Source organism: Mesoplodon mirus (assembly GCF_964341445.2).
Source record: "Mesoplodon mirus genome assembly, chromosome: 11".
Taxonomy (NCBI): domain Eukaryota; kingdom Metazoa; phylum Chordata; class Mammalia; order Artiodactyla; family Ziphiidae; genus Mesoplodon; species Mesoplodon mirus.
The window spans coordinates 86,167,907-86,187,968 of NC_138987.1; the positions used below are offsets into that span (position 1 = coordinate 86,167,907).

Here is a 20,062-nt window from a genome sequence, read left to right on the forward strand (position 1 = left end):
TTCGAAGAATTTGTCCATTTCTTCCAGGTTGTCCATTTTATTGGCATAGAGTTGCTTGTAGTAATCTCTCATGATCTTTTGTATTTCTGCAGTGTCAGTTATTACTTCTCCTTTTTCATTGCTAATTCTATTGATTTGAGTCTTCTCCCTTTTTTTCTTGATGAGTCTGGCTAATGGTTTATCAATTTTGTTTATCTTCTCAAAGAACCAGCTTTTAGTTTTACTGATCTTTGCTTTCGTTTCCTTCATTTCTTTTTTATTTCTGATGTGATTTTTATGATTTCTTTCCTTCTGCTAACTTTGGGATTTTTTTTCTTCTTTCTCTAATTGCTTTAGGTGCAAGGTTAGGTTGTTTATTCGAGATGTTTCCTGTTTCTTAAGGTGGGATTGTATTGCTATAAACTTCCCTCTTAGAACTGCTTTTGCTGCATCCCATAGGTTTTGGGTCATCGTGTCTCCATTGTCATTTGTTTCTAGGTATTTTTAAATTTCCTTTTTGATTTCTTCAGTGATCACTTCGTTATTAATTAGTGTATTGTTTAGCCTCCATGTGTTTGTATTTTTTACAGATTTTTTCCTTTAATTGGTATCTAGTCTCATAGCATTGTGGTCAGAAAAGATACTTGATACGATTTCAAGATATGATCTATCCTGCAGAATGTTCCATGGGCACTTGAGAAGAATGTGTATTCTGTTGTTTTTGGATGGAATGTCCTATAAATATCAATTATCTCCATCTTGTTTAATGTATCATTTAAAGCTTGTGTTTCCTTATTTATTTTCATTTTGGATGATCTGTCCATTGGTGAAAGTGGGGTGTTAAAGTCTCCTACTATGATTGTGTAACTGTCGATTTCTCCTGTTATGGCTGTTAGTATTTGCCTTATATATTGAGGTGCTCCTATGTTGGGTGTATAAATATTTATAATGGTTATATCTTTTTCTTGGATTGATCCCTTGATCATTATGTAGTGTCCTTCTTTGTCTCTTGTAATAGTCTTTATTTTAAAGTCTATTTTGTCTGATATGAGAATTGCTACTCCAGCTTTCTTTTGATTTCCATTTGCATGGAATATCTTTTTCCATCCCCTCACTATCAGTCCGTATGTGTCCCTAGGTCTGAAGTGGGTCTCTTGTAGACAGCATATATACGGGTCTTGTTTTTGTATCCATTCAGCCAGTTTATGTCTTTTGGTTGGAGCATTTAATCCATTTACATTTAAGGTAATTATCGATATGTATGTTCCTATTCCCATTTTCTTGTTTTGGGTTTGTTATTGTAGGTCTTTTGTGTCTGTCCCCAGCGGCTAAAGTTTGTTCAGTGGGTTGTGTAGTGTTCCTGGTGGAGGGGACTAGTGCCTGTGTTCTGGTGGATGAGGCTGGATCTTTTCTTTCTGATGGGCAGGTCCACGTCTGGTGGTGTGTTTTGGGGTGTCTGTGGCCTTACTATGATTTTAGGCAGCCTCTCTGCTAATGGATGGGGTTGTGTTCCTGTCCTGCTAGTTGTTTGGCATAGGGTGTCCAGCACTCTAACTTGCTTGTCATTCAGTGAAGCTGGGTCTTGGCGTTGACATGGAGATCTCCTGCAGATTTCCACCGTTTGATATTACGTAGAGCTGGGAGGTCTCTTGTGGACCAGTGTCCTGAACTTGGCACTCCTACCTCAGAGGCACAGCCCTGACGCCTGGCTGGAGCACGAAGATCCTGTCATCCACATAGCTCAGAATAACTGGGAGAAAAAAAAAGAAAGAAAGTAGAAGATAAAATAAAATAAAGTAACATAAAATAAAATAATTTAAATAAAAATACTTATTAAAAAAAGTTTTTAAGTCATAAAAAGTAAAAAAAAAAGTAAGAGAGCAACCAAACCAAAAACCAAATACACCAATGATAACAAGTGTTAAAAACTATACTTAAAGAAAAAAAAAAGGACAGACAGAACCCTAGGACAAATGGTAAAAGCAAAGCTATACAGACAAAATCACACACAGAAGCATACACATACACAGTCACAAAAGAGAAAAAGGATTAAAATACATATATATATATATATGTATATATACACATATATATATACATATATACATATACATATATATATACATATATACATATACATATATATATACACATACATATATATATATATATATATATATATATATATATATATATGTATGTGTATATATATATATATATATCGTTGCTCCCAAAGTCCACCTCCTCGATTTGGTATGATTCGTTGTCTATTCAGGTATTCCACAGATGCAGGTATATCAAGTTGACTGTGGAGATTTAATCCGCTGCTCCTGAGGCTGCTGGGAGGGATTTCCTTTTCTCTTCTTTGTTCTTACAGCTCCCGGGGTTCAGCTTTGGATTTGGCACCACCTCTGCGTGTAGGTCGCCTGAGGGCATCTGTTCTTCGCTCAGACCGACGGGGTTAAAGGAGCAGCTGCTTCGGGGACTCTGGCTCACTCAGGCTTGGGGGGAGGGAGGGGCACGGAGTGCGGGGCGAGCGTGCGGCAGCAGAGGCCGGTGTGACGTTGCACCAGCCTGAGGCACGCCGTGTGTTCTCCTGGGGAAGTTGTCCCTGGATCCCGGGACCCTGGCAGTGGCAGGCTGCACAGGCTCTCGGGAGGGGAGGTGTGGAGAGTGACCTGTGCTCGCACACTGGCTTCTTGCTGGTGGCAGCAGCAGCCTTAGCGTCTCAGGCCCATCTCTGGGGTCCGCGCTTTTAGCCGCGGTTCGCGCCCGTCTCTGGAGCTCCTTTAAGCGGCGCTCTTAATCCCCTCTCCTCGCGCACCAGGAAACAAAGAGGCAAGAAAAAGCCTCTTTCCTCTTCGGCAGCTCCAGACTTTTTCCCGGACTCCCTCCCGGCTAGCTGTGGCGCACTAGCCCCTTCAGGCTGTGTTCACGCCGCCATCCCCAGTCCTCTCCCTGGGATCCGACCGAAACCCGAGCCTCAGCTCCCAGCCCCGCCCGCCCCGGCGGCCGAGCAGAGAAGCCTCTCGGGCTGGTGAGTGCCGGTCGGCACCGATCCTCTGTGCAGGAATCTCTCCGCTTTGCCCTCCGCACCCCTGTTGCTGCGCTCTCCTCCACGGCACCAAAGCTTCCCCCCTCCGCCACCCGCAGTCTCTCCGCCCGCGAAGGGGCTTCCTAGTGTGTGGAAACCTTTCCTCCTTCACGGCTCCGTCTCAGAGGTGCAGATCTGCCCCTATTCTTTTGTCTCTGTTTTTTCTTTTTTCTTTTGCCCTACCCAGCTACGTGGGGAGTTACTTACCTTTTGGGAAGTCTGTGGTCTTCTGCCAGCGTTCAGTAGGTGTTCTGTAGGAGCTGTTCCACATGTAGATGCATTTCTGATGTATTTATGGGGAGGAAGGCAATCTCCACGACTTACTGTTCCGCCATCTTGAAGCTCCGCCTTCCAAATTTTGATTCTTATTGAAACCTGGGAACATAAGAATTCAAAAAGGGTTGACTTTGTTCTGTTTGTGAAATAAACTATATTTTTGGAAATAAAACTTTGTTTATTGGTAAGTAAATATTTCAACTGAGCATTCTGAAACAAATTTTATTTGTCATATTTATCATGTGGCAAAACAGCATGTGTTTCTAAAAAGCATGACTTTTAGGCAACAGAGCTATTGCAAATGTACTCAAATTTAGAAAGAAATACCCTTTTTCGGAAACCACCCTTCTACGTTTTGTTTCACGAGATAATCCTGAGACACAATAAAGGATATGAGAACAAAGGGAATCAACTGTCTATCTTGATCTAATTGGGAATGCAGAAAATATTTGAGATTTGTATTCAAAACTTTCCTTCCTTAAATAGGATAATATATTATTTTTGACAGGTGTTCCAAAATTGTAGCTGCATTCAAACACCAGGAAATTCATCTGCAGTTCTTGGGCTATGTGACAAGGGACAGGACTGTTCCATGATGCTCCAGTACTTTTTAATCTTGTCGGTGGTCAGCAGTTTCATCTATTCTTTATCTGCCATCCCTGGATATATGGTTCTCCTGAGGTACAAGAATTATTTTCTTTATTTAGATTTATTTCTGGTTGTTTAGTTAGGGAGCTTTTTCTAAGAAAGCCACTTAAGTCCACAGTATCTAAGAACCTGGTGCTCTATATATACCATTTATTAAGATTTTCCCATTAAGCATTGTTGAATTTTACCAAATTTTAAAGTTAGCAATAAAAATGTTTATCTGATGGTATTTCCCTCCCTATCTTTCCTACCTTATTTATTAGAGTTAAATTAGTGAACCTCTCATTGTTTAATGCAAGAAGAGACACATTTATATTTTAGGGTAAACCATATGAAATGATCATTTTCCTAGGTACAGAGTGGTTGCCTAGCTGTCATTTCTTATAGTTCAACCTATAGGACAGCAGAGTTTAATGCTGTCAGAAGTCTCAGTTTCACCAATTACTACCCACAGGGCAAAAGGCACGTCAATTGATCTTTCTGAGCTCCTTTTATCTTTAATTAAAAAATGGATATATAATGAATGCTCAACTGTCTTATAAGGCTACTGTGAGACACAAACATTGAAGGGCTTACTGAAACTAGGAAATTGCAGAGCTAGGATTCAGACTTAGTTTTATTACATGTATTTTTCCAATTACAGCAGCTTCATGCCTTGTAAACAATTCTAAACATGTGTAGTAAACAAAGTGCATTGTTTTCTCTTTTCTTCATCTTGAAGCAGAGTTAAGTTGATCATAATTCTCAGTTCATAGTTTATCCTAGGTGAGGTAAGGTTTCCCTCTTGTTTTATTTCACTTTATTTTAATTTTTTTCATTCCATTCCCCACTTCCTATCACCACTGGCATCTATATTAATATGATAGACATACGTTCTTAAATACATATTTTCCTTTGTAAAATATTAAGTTTTTTGTGTATTGTGTTTTATATTCAAACAAATAGTGTTGTGCCATAAATTTGTTTTGGTTCAAAAGGCACATGGATACATAAATTCACCAAGTACTGCTAGTACTTATGAGTTATTCTTGTACCATCAATGCATGGGAATTTCTACTTCCTCATAGCCTCACCAACACTTAGAATTATTGAACTTTCTGACTTTGACTCTTCCAGTGGGTGTAAATTGGTAGCTCACTGATGTTTTAATATGTGATTTCCTAATTCAATGAGTTTAAGAATTTCTTCAAACTTTTTTCTAGCTATTAATGCTTTTGCTTCAAGATGCTTATTCATTATTTTTGCCCATTTTCATTATAATTCCTATACTTTTCTTGGTGAATTATAGACATTAATGTAATATTGTTTACTTGATACAATTATCTTTTCCTGGTCTCTCATCTTTCCTTTGATTTTTTTCATAGTATTTTTTATGAAATTAAATCCTAAATTTTGTTGTAGTGAAATCTAACAATTTTCTTGCCTTAGGGTTTGCGTATTGGGGAGTCACATTTCAAAAAGGTTTCCATATTCCTAATTTATAAAAGTATTCCCCTAAATTTTATCCTACCAGCTATACAGCTTTACCTAGTTCTTTAAGTCATCACAAGTCTATCTTTATGTGTGGCTCAAGGGAGAGAGATATTCAGTGTTATTTTTCTCCAAAAGATATAGTAGCTTTCCCAGCATCACAGCACAAATAAGAGGTCTTTTTTCCATTGATTTGTGGTGCCATCTTTATCATATTTAGTTTTTATATAACATGGGCCATTTTCATTCTTATTCTGTTCCACAGTTTACTTGTTCTCATACCAGTGACATTGCATATGTTAATGTCTCATACAGTGGCTCTTCCTCACCCACCCACCACTTTCACCTTCACTCTTCCTTTACTCTTTTCTTCCTAAATTGATTTAGCTATCAATGCATGGATCTTTATACTCACATATGAATTTTGATTGTATGGATTCTATATATTAATTGGAGAAACTCTGACATCAAATATTTGTGAACATGGAATATTTTTCCATTTATTTAAAATTTCCTTTATAGATACTACACACACACACACACACACACACACATGTATATTATATATATATATATATATATATATATACACACACACACACACACAAAATGGTACCATGTACAATTGCAAATATATATGTACCCATATATATCCAAACATACATATATGGACATGTACTTATTTGTAATTTAACATGATGTTATTTTCTTTTATATTTTCTAGTTGGTTATTGTTGGTTTAGAGGAATGTTGTTGATTTTTTAAAGTTTACTTTTTATCCAGCAAGTTTTCTTATTTGTTCTAATAACTTGTTGATTTTGTTAGGTTTTCTGTGTAGAAATATGTGCACATATGGAGAGTTTTATCTCTTCACTTCCAAACCTTACACATCTTAGGTTTTAAAAATTTTCTTACAGCATGAGCTTGGACCTCCAAAACTGTGTTAAACTATTTGGTGATAGTGAGTATTCTTGTTCTTTTCTAATTTTAATGGAAACCATGTAAAATTTTTCCATTAAATATGATGCTTGCTATAGATTTTTAGTATGAGTTTTCATCTAGTTTCTGAGTTTTTAATAATAGAATCAGTATTAAACTATCAAATATATTTTTCTTCATCTAGGAAAAAATTTGCATATAATCTTCCAACTCAGTAGTTTTAGTGTAGTGGAAAAAAGTGATAGTTTTTTTCTACATTGAACTGCTTGCATATCTAAGAAAAACCATACTTAATCACAATATATTTTTATATATGATTTGATTTAAATAATAATTTATTTAAAATTATATCTATGTTGATAAGAAAAACATACCTTTTATTTTCTATTCTTTTTTGTTTTTTTTTTTGGAATCTTTCTAGGCCCACAAAATAAATTAATAAATTTTCTATTTTTAAACTTCTGGAACAAGTTGCATTAAATATCTGTTTGTTGAAAATTTTATGAATTCACCTTAAAACTATTTGTACTTTGGGCTTATTTGGTCAGTGATACTTGCTTATTATTTTCATTTATTTAATGTTAGTGTCTATTCACATTTTCTGTATCTGCTTATACCAGTTGTATACTTGTTAGTGTATGGTGTTTATAATATTCTTTTATCATTCTGATATTCTCTGATATATCTGAAGGATTTTCCATTTTTTCCTGTATTTTGTTTATTGCATCTTCTTTATTTTTTTTCTTGATTATTGTTGCCAGAGGCTGTTTTATTTTTCTTTTTTAAAGAACCAGTTTTTGGTTTTGATAATCTTTATTTCATCTATTTCTGCTCCTAATTTTATTTATTTAAAATTTTTTTTCTTTTGGGTTTGCTCTGTTTTTCTTTATCCAACTATTTGAGTTTAACACTTAGATAATTTGTTCATTTTGATTAATGTAAATAAAATCATACATTTCCTTGCAAGTATTGCTTTAGTTATATTTGAACTAGTATTTTCCATGAAGTTTACTTCTAACTCTTTTGTAATATCTTTTATGTTTGCTCCACCAAACCAAAATTTATTTATGTGTTATATAATTTCCGTATCTATGAGAAATTTCTATAGGTATCCTTTATTATTGTTATTTCATTTTCACATTCAGAGAATATAATCTGACAGATGTGGGGTTTGGGGGGGAAATATTGTGGCTTTCTTTGGGGCATAATGCATGTTCAATTTTTGAGTGTTTCATGTGTTTCTGAAAAGAAAGTGTAACTTCTGCATTTTGGATATACAGTTTCCATATTTCTTGGATTGAAGTTAATCACTGTGTTATCTAAATTTTGTAAATCTATGCTTGTTTTTGGTCTGCTTAATTGAACAGTTTTTTTGGAGATGGATGTTAAAATCTTTTTAAATTGCTGATGTATTCCTTCCTATAATTCTGTCAGTTTTTTAATTTATATATTTGGAGGCTATTATTATTAGTAGCACTTAATTTTCTTCTTTATCTTTTAGTCATTTCTTTCAGGCAATTCTATTTTGTCTCTTATTAAAATTGCAGTACTGGCTTTCCTTTGGTTCACTGCTTCCTGTTACACCTTTTTCCTTCCCTTTCTTTTCAATCTTCAATCTTCTATTTCACTTTATAGACAATATGCTAGATCTGATTTGGTAATTTCAGATTGGTGAGTTTAACCCACATATTTATTGTAATTAATGTGATAGGGCTCTTTTGCCACTTTATTTCATATATTCTATTTATTTGACTTTTTGCTTCTTTTTTTGCTTTCCATTGTATTTATTGGATTTTCTTCTGCTGCTTTAAAAGTCATACCTTTCCAATAGCTAACCTGATTATTGAAATTCTTAGCTACATTTCTGTTTTACTTATCAATTTCAAAACTTTTCAGTAATAATATCTACTTTCTATTGAGATGAATACTTAATCATGCTCTCAGCTCTCTTCATATCTTTACTCTTTTCCTGCAGCTCTTGCCAAGATCACATTGTTGAATGTAACACCTGGATTTTTATGGATATACTTGTGCTTTTCTCTATTTTTGTGGAATCTTCATGGATCTCCTACCATGATGGTAGAAGGATGCAACATCTATGCTACTCTGCCAGTTTTTAAGAACTATTTTAATTTCTCTCAGCCTTTTCCCATAATTTGCATTTTAATTTTTCTTTCTTATTTCTGGATTCTAGAATTAATGTTGTTATCAATATCAAATAGTGACAGCATTTGGAGAACAGTTTAAACTGTTTACAATTTCTTAGCTATAAGGATTTCATGCTTTTGTGAGATCATAAGGTGGTATATTAGAAATAGAGGAGAAAGAAAAATTCTTCAGTAAAATGTAAATGCCCTATTTTCTGTATTAAATGGTAACTATGGGAGCAAGAAGGTCATGCTAGGTCTCCTGGCTTTTCTTACTTCCTTCTTAGTAAAATCCTTGATGCTGTCTAAATAACCTACGTGTTAGATAGATAATGACCAGATCAACTGTATCTGAGTCTATGACGCTGAAGAGTTATTTGAATTGGTAAAATACTTATGCCAAGAAAATGCCAATAATATGATATTTTTCCTAAAAATGTACTGTGTCCTTTTGTGAAGAAAGCTGCTTTCATTTTCTCAGCTTTGAGTTAATCAAAGAAGGGAAGGGAATACAGAGGAACTCTCCAAGTGAATTCTTGGAGCAGGTAGCCATGCTGATGCTGAAGTGAGTGGAGCACAAAAAATGCCATTAGGGAATTATAGTCTGCATTTCTACTCATAGGAATTTCAGGCAACAGTGAAAACATCAGGGAATTTCTGGAGAGAATGGAGGAATCTGTGCCACTCTTGAAAAGATACCAAGTCACTTAAAATATGTTTGCTTTGGATTTTTTTCATCACTTTCCTTTGAAAATTTTTATTCTGGCTTTCTTTTCTCCTTACATTTATTTTTTTAAATTCTTGGCTTTTCTGTATTTTGTTAATACAAATAATTTAAATACACCTAGGGTTGCACTGTTCTTGTTTTAGGCTAAAGTTTTAACCATCAGAATCAAGAAATACTATTCAAGAAGAGGATACTGGGGTAGAAATCAACTGATATGAAACATTTTCTTCCTTGATAACTTTATGATAGAAATGAATGAGCAAAAAGTGATGGACAAAATGCCAAGGACCAGAGGTGGGGCTCCTGTGAAGGTTATGAACTGGATAATCAGGCCTTGAATAACCAAGACCTGAGCAGGCAGGAAAATTTTCTAAGGCTCAGTGTGTTACTAGCACACAAACAGTTCTTTTAAGAAACTGTGGTAGATTTTAAATGTCTACTTTTTAAATTTATGAATTCATTTATTTTTTAGGTGTATCAAGCCTGAAGAGAAGTCTCTTGGTGTGGGATTACATGCATTTTGCACAAGGGTATTAGGTAAAAATAGTTATTTTTCCCAACATCAAATCAGACCACTATTAAATTCTAAGTAGATGAAATCACTCCCTCAGAGTAACAGTCTAGCAAATATCCCTTCTGCTTGTAAACAGCACTTTGTAATTAGTGTGAGAATGAAGAACAAAAAGAAATAGAGAACTTTTCTTTTTTATTTGAAAAAGACCTATCTGACCTTAATTCTACTTTTCATCAATTGCTTTTCATCAATGCAATTTGAAAAGCAAAGGAACAGGAAATGCTTTGTTAAAGTATAATGTGCATGTGATTGGCCCAAAACATTGCAGAAAAAAATGTAAAGAATCATTAATTCAGTGTTTTTCTCTACTGATGATTTTTATTTTGCATTTATCCTTCAGATTACTAATTTTTTATAATCTAAAAACTTTACAGTAAAAGTAACTTCCAGTTTGTAAAAGTAAAATTTAAAGCAATAGATGTATATTTTGTTAAACTTTATTTGTTCTACGAATAAAGTTAAAATGTTTCCCAACAAAACAATATATCTTCTTACCTTGCTAATGGATTCTTCTTTCTCCCTTTTAATTGTAGCTGGAATTCCCGCACCTATATATTTTGGAGCTTTAGTGGACTCCACATGTTTACACTGGGGTACTTTGAAATGTGGTGAGTCAGGGGCATGTAGGATATATGATTCCACCAACTTCAGGTAAAGATAATTTTTTTAATTGCTTTCTAAGCATAGACAGTGTGTAAATTGGTACCATTCATATCTAACATTTTCTTTGTCAAGGGACTAGATTACTTTTACCTTTGTTTCCAGAATAGCTAGTGGTACTGTATCTCCAATTCTTATTTATATACTAGAATTTTATTTCCTCAACATTTTCAAAGTACTTGATAAATATAAGCATGGGTGCCTTTCAAAAGCTTGTTCCTTGGGCTTCCCTGGTGGTTCAGTGGCTGAGAGTCCGCCTGCTGATGCAGGGGACGCGAGTTCGTGCCTCCGTCCGGGAAGATCCCACATGCCATGGAGTGGCTAGGCCCGTGAGCCATGGCCGCTGAGCCTGTGTGTCTGGAGCCTGTGCTCCGCAACGGGAGAGGCCACAACAGTGAGAGCCCCGCATACCGCAAAAAAAAAAAAAAAAAAAAAAAAGCTTGTTCCTTAAATTGGTTGCAATCAATATATTGTTGAAGGTCATGGCTGTACAAAAGCTACCTATCTAAATTATATTACTCTCAAGTATCCCCATTTAATCCTACATCATTTCAACATCTTACTAGGTTAAATCCTTACTTCCTTTCACTATCCACTTCTGATCTCTAAAGTGGTATATTTTCTCCCTTATTAAATTTCACTGACACAATATTCTTCATGTCTCTTAAAGCTTTATTTTTTTTAATAACAGACCTGATTTTGAACAAACCTCATATGATAATATTAACCTGTTTTTTAACAAAACTCTTCCATTTTTCTCTTTTTATTTTCACATTCTTTTCCATTTGGAGACCTGGATTTTGTTTAAATTTATATTAATTTCTCCTTATGGGGCAGTAAGAAAACTCATTTTCCAAAAATGATTTAGCATTATTTAAAATAGTCTAAGGTCTTCTCTTGCTCAGTAAAAGGATATATGTCAAGAACTGTGAAGAGAGCAGACAGAATGCGATTCATGTTTTCATCAGTTCCCCTTTCCCCTAAAGTTCCACAAGGGTAATATGGAGGTGGGCACAGATACATGCTGTGCATGCAATGGGTTTGCGTCACAATTAAGGAAAGCCAAGGATCCCTAGTGTAGGTTGGCCTCATCCTGCTGCTTTGATTCCTGTTGATAGTAGCTTTGATTAAATGCTATTTCAGACAAAATTATTATATTTGGTACCATCCTCTGTCAGTCAGGTGAATTAGAGTGACCAATGAAGTGTACTCATGAGAAAATTCATCAGAAACTAATACAATGTAGAAACAGGAGTTACATGTTGATGGACAATTCTTCACGGGTTCCTTGAATTTTGGCATATCTTGTCAGCAGAAGCTTTTGTTCTGAACTATCTTTTCAAAGATGTTTGAACATTAAGTGACCTTGGAATATAAAAATGGTCTTTCCCTCTGGAGCAGTTTTCTGTCCAGGATGATAAAGGTAACATCTCCCTCTGGGGCAAATGTTGGCAGATTTACTTGCAACCCATTTAAATGATAGGGATTTCCTAAACTCAGGATTGCTTAGCTGCGACCCGAACCCAGTGGGTGCACAGCATCCACCTGGGTCTCCTGTGTCCCCACTTCGGGACTTGGGGGGGTGAAAACTAACCTGAACATGAAGCTTGTGCTGATTGTTGTAAAAAAGTCCTTTGTCTCTGACCAAGGAGGCTTGTATCTTCTGCCAGCTTCCATGCAGCTATGGCAGACTAACTTGTTAGCTTAAAATCCAGGTAAGATCTAGGACTCTTTTACAGTTCTTGAGAACAGATATACTGACTAACTTAAAAATTGGCCAAAAATGTAAGGATGATCACTTACATTTATTACCATCTAATGAAAAGCGGGGAAAGGATTAAGGAAAATTTGATGGAAGTAAAGCATGGGAAAATAAAAACACAGAAAATAATTGAAAATAAAGCCTAAATATACCAGGTTTTGCAATAAATGTAAACTAATTGAACTTGCTTCTTAAAAGATAATGCCTTTCATATTGAAGTTTTCTAAATTCCAGCTACATGTTGTTTACAAGAGGTAGCCTAAAAATATAATGCAAAGAAAGGTTGAAGATAAAGGTCAGAAAATGTATACCAGACAAATATTAAATCAAGCTTCTGTGGTTATATTAATGACTATAAGACAAAGTAGAATTTAAAGTGAAAAGAATTAATAGAATTAAAGAAGGATATTACTTAATAATAAAAAAGCACTTCACCAAAAATATATAACAATCATGAACCCATATAAATCTATCAACATAAACTCAAATATATAAAACAAAAATTCACAAAATTACAAGAAGAAATCTACAATTCGTGGAAATTTTCAACACACTTCTACAACAAGTGAATATAAAATACAGATGAAAAATTCGTGAGACTATAGAAGATTGAACCATCCAATCGTGCAAAAATTATCTATTGGTAGATATATAGTGATTTTTTTTAACCCAACTAACAGCAACCATAGGAAAATAATGCAAACCTCATTGTAAAAGAGATTTAAAAAGAAACTCTTTTGCACGTTATTGCAGTGATACTAAGGAGGGAATAAGATACAGATACACCCAAGAACTAGACTGAGTGATCTGCTCCCTCTGTGATTATTCCCAGTATCACTATGGAAAGAACTAGGAAAGGCCTAAGAACCTGGGGGACTGGGAAAAGCAAAGGGAAAATGATCAAATTTGGAGGAGCAAATACAGAGAAACAAAACAGCAAAGAAAACCAAAATAAACAAAGAACAACAACCAAATACTCAAGAAGAGCTTGTGAACTGAAATGTTAAAATACATGAATAAATCCAACAGTAAGAAAGACAAGCACACAAACTACCAAATGAAACATGACTTTATTCCAGATGAAATTTAATCTAATGTCAGAATCTGACAAAGACTTTAAAATAAGTATGTTTAACCAGCTTGATAGGTTTAAAAATAATAAATTGATGTCATAATACCCATTAAAAATGAATAAGAAATTATGAAAAAATTCTAGCAGAAAATCAAAAAGAACTCTTGGAAATATTAGCGATTAAATGGATAGCAGTGAAATAAAAAGAATCCTAAATACATAATAAATTTCAAGTCAACATAAGATAAGAATTGGTGAAATGGAAGAGAGTACAGAAGAATTTATCTAGAATGTAAATCAATGATTTGAACTGATTCAACAAAAATGAACTACATAAGTAATGTTAAAGACCAAGTAGCAGTTAAAGGTATATATTTCAGAAATTTTCTAGAACAGAGAATAGAGGAAATGGCAGAGATAAATTAAAGAACTAATGGCTTAGAATTCGTTAGAATTTAATAGAGACATACATTTTCAGATCAAAAGTGCACTTCAAATGCCTAATTGAATAAATTAAATAGAGATATCAGAGTGAAATTACAAAGGCTCAAGATAAAGAAAAAACATAAACACTACCCAGAGAAATAAACATGTGGTTTATAAAGAAATAACAATTAGACCAATAGCAGACAGGTCATCAACAACCATAGATCCTAATATCTTTATGATCCTTATTGCTTTGGGTTTGGGTTGAAACAAAAACACAAACCAGAGAGCAAGAAATTGTCACATGTGACTACATAAAAAATTTTAAAAAATGTTTGCAACAGAAAACACCATAGACAGTGAAGAATGATAGAACACAAATTGGAAGCATCCGGAACTCTCATACACTGCTGGCGGTGAATAAAAACTATTGAAAAGAACCTTTAGGCAATATTTACTAAGCTGCATCCTCTAAGATGCTTACACATATTTTAGAGAAACTCTTGCTCACATGCACAAGGAGACATGACAACAAAGGTTTGTTGCAGTTTTGCTGATATTTTAAAAAATTTGAACAAAAGTGTCCCACAGGAAAATGGATAATAAGACATGGTGTGTTTGCTACCGAACTCAGGTTCGGCTGCTCACCACTCAAAAGCCAATACACTGAGAAGCAGTGTCAGTAGAAAGGAAAGGTGCTTTAGTCAGAAAAGCTGCCAATCTGGGGAGAAGGTCGACTCATGACCAGAGACCAAATCCGAAGATTCTGCTTAGCCATGACAGTTTTTAAAGGAAAAAGTGTTGGGGGGGGGTGAGGGTGGGAAGAATCTCAGTGAATCATGGAGGCAGGAGATTGTTCTGCATCATTCCCACCGAGTGCACACTGGCTGACTCTATCTTCGGATGTTATCTTGCCTGAATGATCTGCCTGCAGGATTGCTAAGGGAGCTGTTGGGAGCAGAGAGCCAACCACTCTTTAACTATTTAATTCTTCACTCTTACTTCTTTATAACTAGGAAAAGAATTAACAGGCTAGGCAAAGCATGGTGTGCGTTAAAGAAAGCATTAAGTCAGGAGTAAGTTTCAATTGTTTAGTGATTTCATTCCTATAATTAGCGTTTTAAAGTTAGAGGGGGACAGAAATGGGTAAACAGGAAAGGGGCAGAAGAGTTGCTTTCATGTTCATACATCACAATGTTGTTCAACAGTTAAAAATAAATGATGTAGAACTACATGTATGAGCCTAGTTTTAAAATGGTGGGCTGATAGAAAAACTTTCAAAATAAAAATATAGTATTATGCCAATTATTTAAAATGTAAAAATATATACAATAATTGTATAAATTATGAATGGATACATGCATACTTTGTAAAGCTATAAAAATAAACTAGGAACAAAATCCATAAAATTCAACATAGTGTTATACCTGGGATGGGTTATAATGTAGTAGGATCACAGGAATTAAATATTTTCTTTTAACCTGGTCTGAAACAAAAATGGCAAAATTTAATCATTTAAAAAACCTGGATGGTGAGTACAAATATGCTTAACTCTTTTTTTCCTGCATTCTTGAAATGTTTCCTAATAAAAGAAAATTTTAGAAGTAGAAAATGAATATAAGAAGCAGAAATTAATAAATAGACTACACACCATAGAGGTAACCCCAAAAAAGCTGTGTTTTCTAAAAGATTGAAATATAATAATAACAATAATCTGGAAAGGCAAATAAAGAAAGAGAAGAGGCACAAATAAACACTATTAGGAACTAAAAAGGAAATGTAAGTACAGAGACTTAGGAATTTTATACATAATAATTTGGAAACATGTTAAATAGTTTTCTAGATTAATACATATTATCAAATTTTACTATAAATATATTAAAAATATGAATATTTTCATAGCCACTTAAAAAATTTGAATCAGTCAAAAATTCTCATCTTCCAAAGACATCAAGTCCAGAAGCTTTTAAGGCAAGTATTACAAACCTTCAATGAACTGATGATTCCTGCATTATACGAGTTATTCCTAGAAACGGAAAGAGAGGGAAAATTTCCCAATTCATTTTACAAAGCTAGTGCAACCTTGATATTGACATTAGACAAGTTCAGTATAAGGAAAAAAGTACAAGCTGATTTTACTTGTAAATATACATGCAAAAGATTATCAAACTGAATCCAATAAGGTATAAAAACTAACAAATAGGGTTTGTTATAGAATTATAATAAGAATCTTAGATATTCTGCTAAGTACATACAGAAAAATGATTTAGTGATATTTTACAAATTCACAACTAAAACTCTGAGCAAACTCAGAAGAGGAGAAAGAAGCTTCCTTAACCCGATTAAGATCATCTAAGAAAACACAGGAGTAAATATTATAATTAGTGGTGATTCTTTGGAAGCATTCTTACTAAATATTCAAGTAAAACTGCTATCCCCATCAGTATTAAATTTAAGTTGAGGAGTCTATTCAATATAAAAAGATAAAATAAAAGCAGTAACAAAAGATTAGCAAAGAGGGAAATAAATTTCCATCTTCTAGATAAAAAATCCCAAAACTCATTTTAGCAAACATTAGAATTCATAAGTGAGTTCATGAGGTTACTTCATAAGGTTGACGTGCAAAACAATTAGCTGCTGCTCTCCTTATGAGAGTAAAATATTAATAATTAACAATATGCAAAACTATCTTTATAAGTTTTAATGTGTTTTACATTTTTTTGATAGATACATCTACCTTGGATTGCCAGCAGTGCTAAGAGGATCAAGCTATATTCCAGCCTTTTTAATCCTCATTATTTTGAGGAAGTATCATCTACCAGAGGAAAATGCCTCTTCAGAAACTATGCTTGAGGCCAAGTTTACAGGGAAGGAAAATGAGGGCAAAGAGACGGACCAAAATTCCAAAGTTTTGAATGATGATGAATTGAAAACTAAACTATAATGCTCTTTTATATCATGCTTCGCAGAATTGGAGAACACACTACAACTTAATTGTTCTTAAAATCAATAGAGGTACTTACTGCAGGTAATTTTTCCTTGTCTTTAAGAACCTCAACATTTTTCTTTACTCAAGTTGAAAAAATGTTCACTGATAGTATTTCTGAAGGAACAATGGTATTTGAGATTTTCCTCAGAGGGACATTTATACACAACCTTCAAAGTAGGATATCAGAACCAGCTTTATTTTTATGTTAAATTGTTAAAACAGCAATTTCTCTTTTCACTCATGCAAAATAAGGGCATGTTTCCCATATCTTTTCCAAATGATTCTAAAAATTTCCTACTGTGAAAATCTATTTAATTCCATTGAATTTCTGCTTTGATATAAGGATTAGAGACTGAAATTCTTATCTTCTTATGTGAATATTTAAGTATTTTATTCAAATTTATCACTTCATGTGAAAGAAGAGTAAATCTTTTAAATCTATTTTGGAATTGTTCTTTACCTCTTCCCATTCATTCCAGACATGATTCTTTTAAAATAGATTACTCACTAATATGCCATCACTTGATTTCAATTCATTCCCTGCTTTTTGACTCATGTCATATATTTGCTCATTTTGTTCAGAGTACTGACAAACTTAATCAGGTAATTAAAAATCATGTAGCAAAGATTGTTGGATTTTTTTTTCAGCAATTCAAACCTGGCAACTGAACTGTCTCTTAAAAACAAATGTCTAAGTCAAAGTGTGAAAGGTCAATACTAGAAAAACACTAGTCCTTTTTTTTTCAGTATTTTTAAATTAATTAATTTATTTATTTTTGGTTGCGTCAGGTCTTTGTTGCTGTGCATGGGATTCCTCTAGTTGCGTCGAGCAGGGGCTACTCTTGGTTGCGGTGCGTGGGCTTCTCATTGCGGTGGCTTCTCTTGCTGCAGAGCATGGGCTCTAGGTGCGTGGGCTTCAGTAATAGTGGCACGTGGGCTCAGGAGTTATGGCTTGCGGGCTCTAAAGTTCAGGCTCAGTAGTTGTGGTGCATGGGCTTAGTTGCTCCGCGGCATGTGGGATCTTCCCAGACCAGGGCTCGAACCCGTATCCCTTGCATTGGCAGGCGGATTCTTAACCACTGTGCCACCAGGGAAGTCCCGAAAAACACTAGTCCTTAAAGGCTGTTTGTATTGCCAGATATTATCCAAAAAATCAGTTTCCCAGATTCAGGAGGCCTCCTTAGTCTAATGTTTATGTCACCCAAGGTGTCCTAAGTTAGAATACAAACACGAATTTTCTTTACGTCCTCTTAGAGAATGAAATGTTTAAAAAGTAGCTTCTGTTATGGAACTGAGGTTAATAAAACTCAAGAGGTACATTTAAAACTAAATCTACCCTTATTATTATTTTGTAGCTTAGGGATACAATAAAAGTATGTAAGGATTTTAGAGACACAAGAGGCCTTATGGATGATATGGAGTTTCTGGTTCAAGAGAATAGAATGAACAGCCATGTTTATCTACTTCTTATTCTCCCTCCCACTGAAAGGACAGTCAATATAGATGTAATGATAGAACTCCCTTAAGGGTGAGGAGGATGTGGAGAGGGAGGATTGGAGAAGTGGGTGTCAATATACTCTGATTATTTATGTGTCATATAAAGGGAATGGGAGTGTCTCCAGGGATAGAACAGGGTGGCAGGAGCTGTCATTCAGGATGCACTTAGAAGGAGGCTGGGATGTAAGTAGGAACCTCAACCTGAGTTGAAATTTCAAAGAATACAAGTTAGACAGAAAATAGATCACAAGCTAGACAGGAAATAGGCCAGTTAATTGAAGGACTGTCTATGTATACTTTGCAGACCAATATGATTTCCTGAGAATTGGATGCATCTTTTAAGGAGAAAGCAACAGAGAGGACTGGGTAGAATAGGTTTGGGGGGAAGATTTAAGAGTTCAGTTCTCTGCTCGCAAAGTGTGAGGCTTCATCAAGACCGTGATTCAAGACAGGAACAGTGTTGACACTGGAGAGAGGAGCTAAAACCATTGGAAGTGAGGAGTTCCAACTCAGGGGACATGTGGCAGATGAGGGACAGTTGTGTGTTAGGGTCAGATGACATGAAACTTGGAGCTGCTTTATTTGGGAAGGGAGGAAATGAGGAGAATGCACTGGAAGCCAAAAGAGGAGCAAGGACACACCCTATATCCAGAGAGTTGTGAGAAAAAGTCAACAGTTACCACATAAGATGCTTTTGGGGGAAGCATTGTCCTCAGGAGAAATCCAGATATTGGTGAGGCTGCAGCCATGAGGAGAATGCTGGTTTATGAGTTTGAGAATATGGACAGTTTTGGAGATGAGGGACTCTGAGTTCCAGGGGACAAACTGAAAGGGGGCAGATTTCAAAATTGGAGTCTGAGAGAAAAAGTTGATAATTAGAGGTATATGGAAATTAGAGAATGAAAATTAGAAGAAGGGGAACAAGAGATCATCTGGAATTCTGGGACTTTTTAAGTAACATAATGAGGTTAGTCCTGATAGATTTCAAGACAGATAGTGTTGGTGACACCATAAGTGTCAAAATTAGGAGGGGTCATGACTGGGCTTCCTCATGACCCCTTGTCATGGAGGCAAACTGGAGAATCAAAATCTTACTTGAGTACCTGTGGCTCTTTCTTGACTTCTATTGATGGGTTTAAGTTGATCAGAGAAAGCTGAGTCTTAACTCTGTGCACAGTGCACCCACTTGAATACCCTCAATGGAGCAGGGTAGGCCCAGAGAGACATGATTTTGGACCCAGTGTCTTGGACTCTCTCTTATCCCCTGCTGGGAATAATGGCATTTAACTCTTGGGTTCTCTTTTGACACTTCTTGGTGGAGGAAAGAAAATCAGAGAAAGTGAGTATTGCAGTGCTCTGTGACCTCTCCTGACCTCTGTTGTTCAAGTCCATGAGGCCTGGGGAAGTCAGTTATTATTCTGAGCATTTGTCCTCCCTCAGGATAGGGTAGAAGTAAAGGCACAGCAGACAGAAGTAGAGGAGAGAAACAGTAGGAAAACCAGTAGTGGGAAGTCTAGGATCGTTCATTGTCTTATTTAATACTGTGAGGAGTCTAAGTTTATGGAATTAGAAATGGTTTAATATATTATTTATAATCCTCAATATAACTGATATTTATGGGAACTTTAAAAATAAGTACATAGGGCTTCCCTGGTGGCGCAGTGGTTGAGAGTCCGCCTGCCGATGCAGGGGACATGGGTTCGTGCCTCAGTCCGGGAAGATCCTACATGCCGTGGAGTGGCTGGGATCGTGAGCCATGGCCGCTGGGCCTGCACGTCCGGAGCTTGTGCTCCACAACGGGA

General features: G+C 35.3%; 1 protein-coding gene across 2 annotated transcripts in view; it reads left to right on the forward strand.

Annotated features, from left to right (window-relative positions):
• Positions 1-19,824, forward strand: part of SLCO1A2 (solute carrier organic anion transporter family member 1A2) — a 53,402-nt gene extending 33,578 nt beyond the window's left edge. For both annotated transcript variants that reach the window (XM_082635826.1, XM_082635827.1), the window contains 4 exons: positions 3,858-4,030; positions 9,753-9,817; positions 10,388-10,505; positions 16,502-19,824. In XM_082635826.1, coding sequence (XP_082491952.1) covers positions 3,858-4,030; positions 9,753-9,817; positions 10,388-10,505; positions 16,502-16,718 — 573 coding nt within the window. In that variant the 3' untranslated portion in view covers positions 16,719-19,824. The remainder of the gene's footprint in view (positions 1-3,857; positions 4,031-9,752; positions 9,818-10,387; positions 10,506-16,501) is intronic.
• Positions 19,825-20,062: the final 238 nt, after the last annotated feature.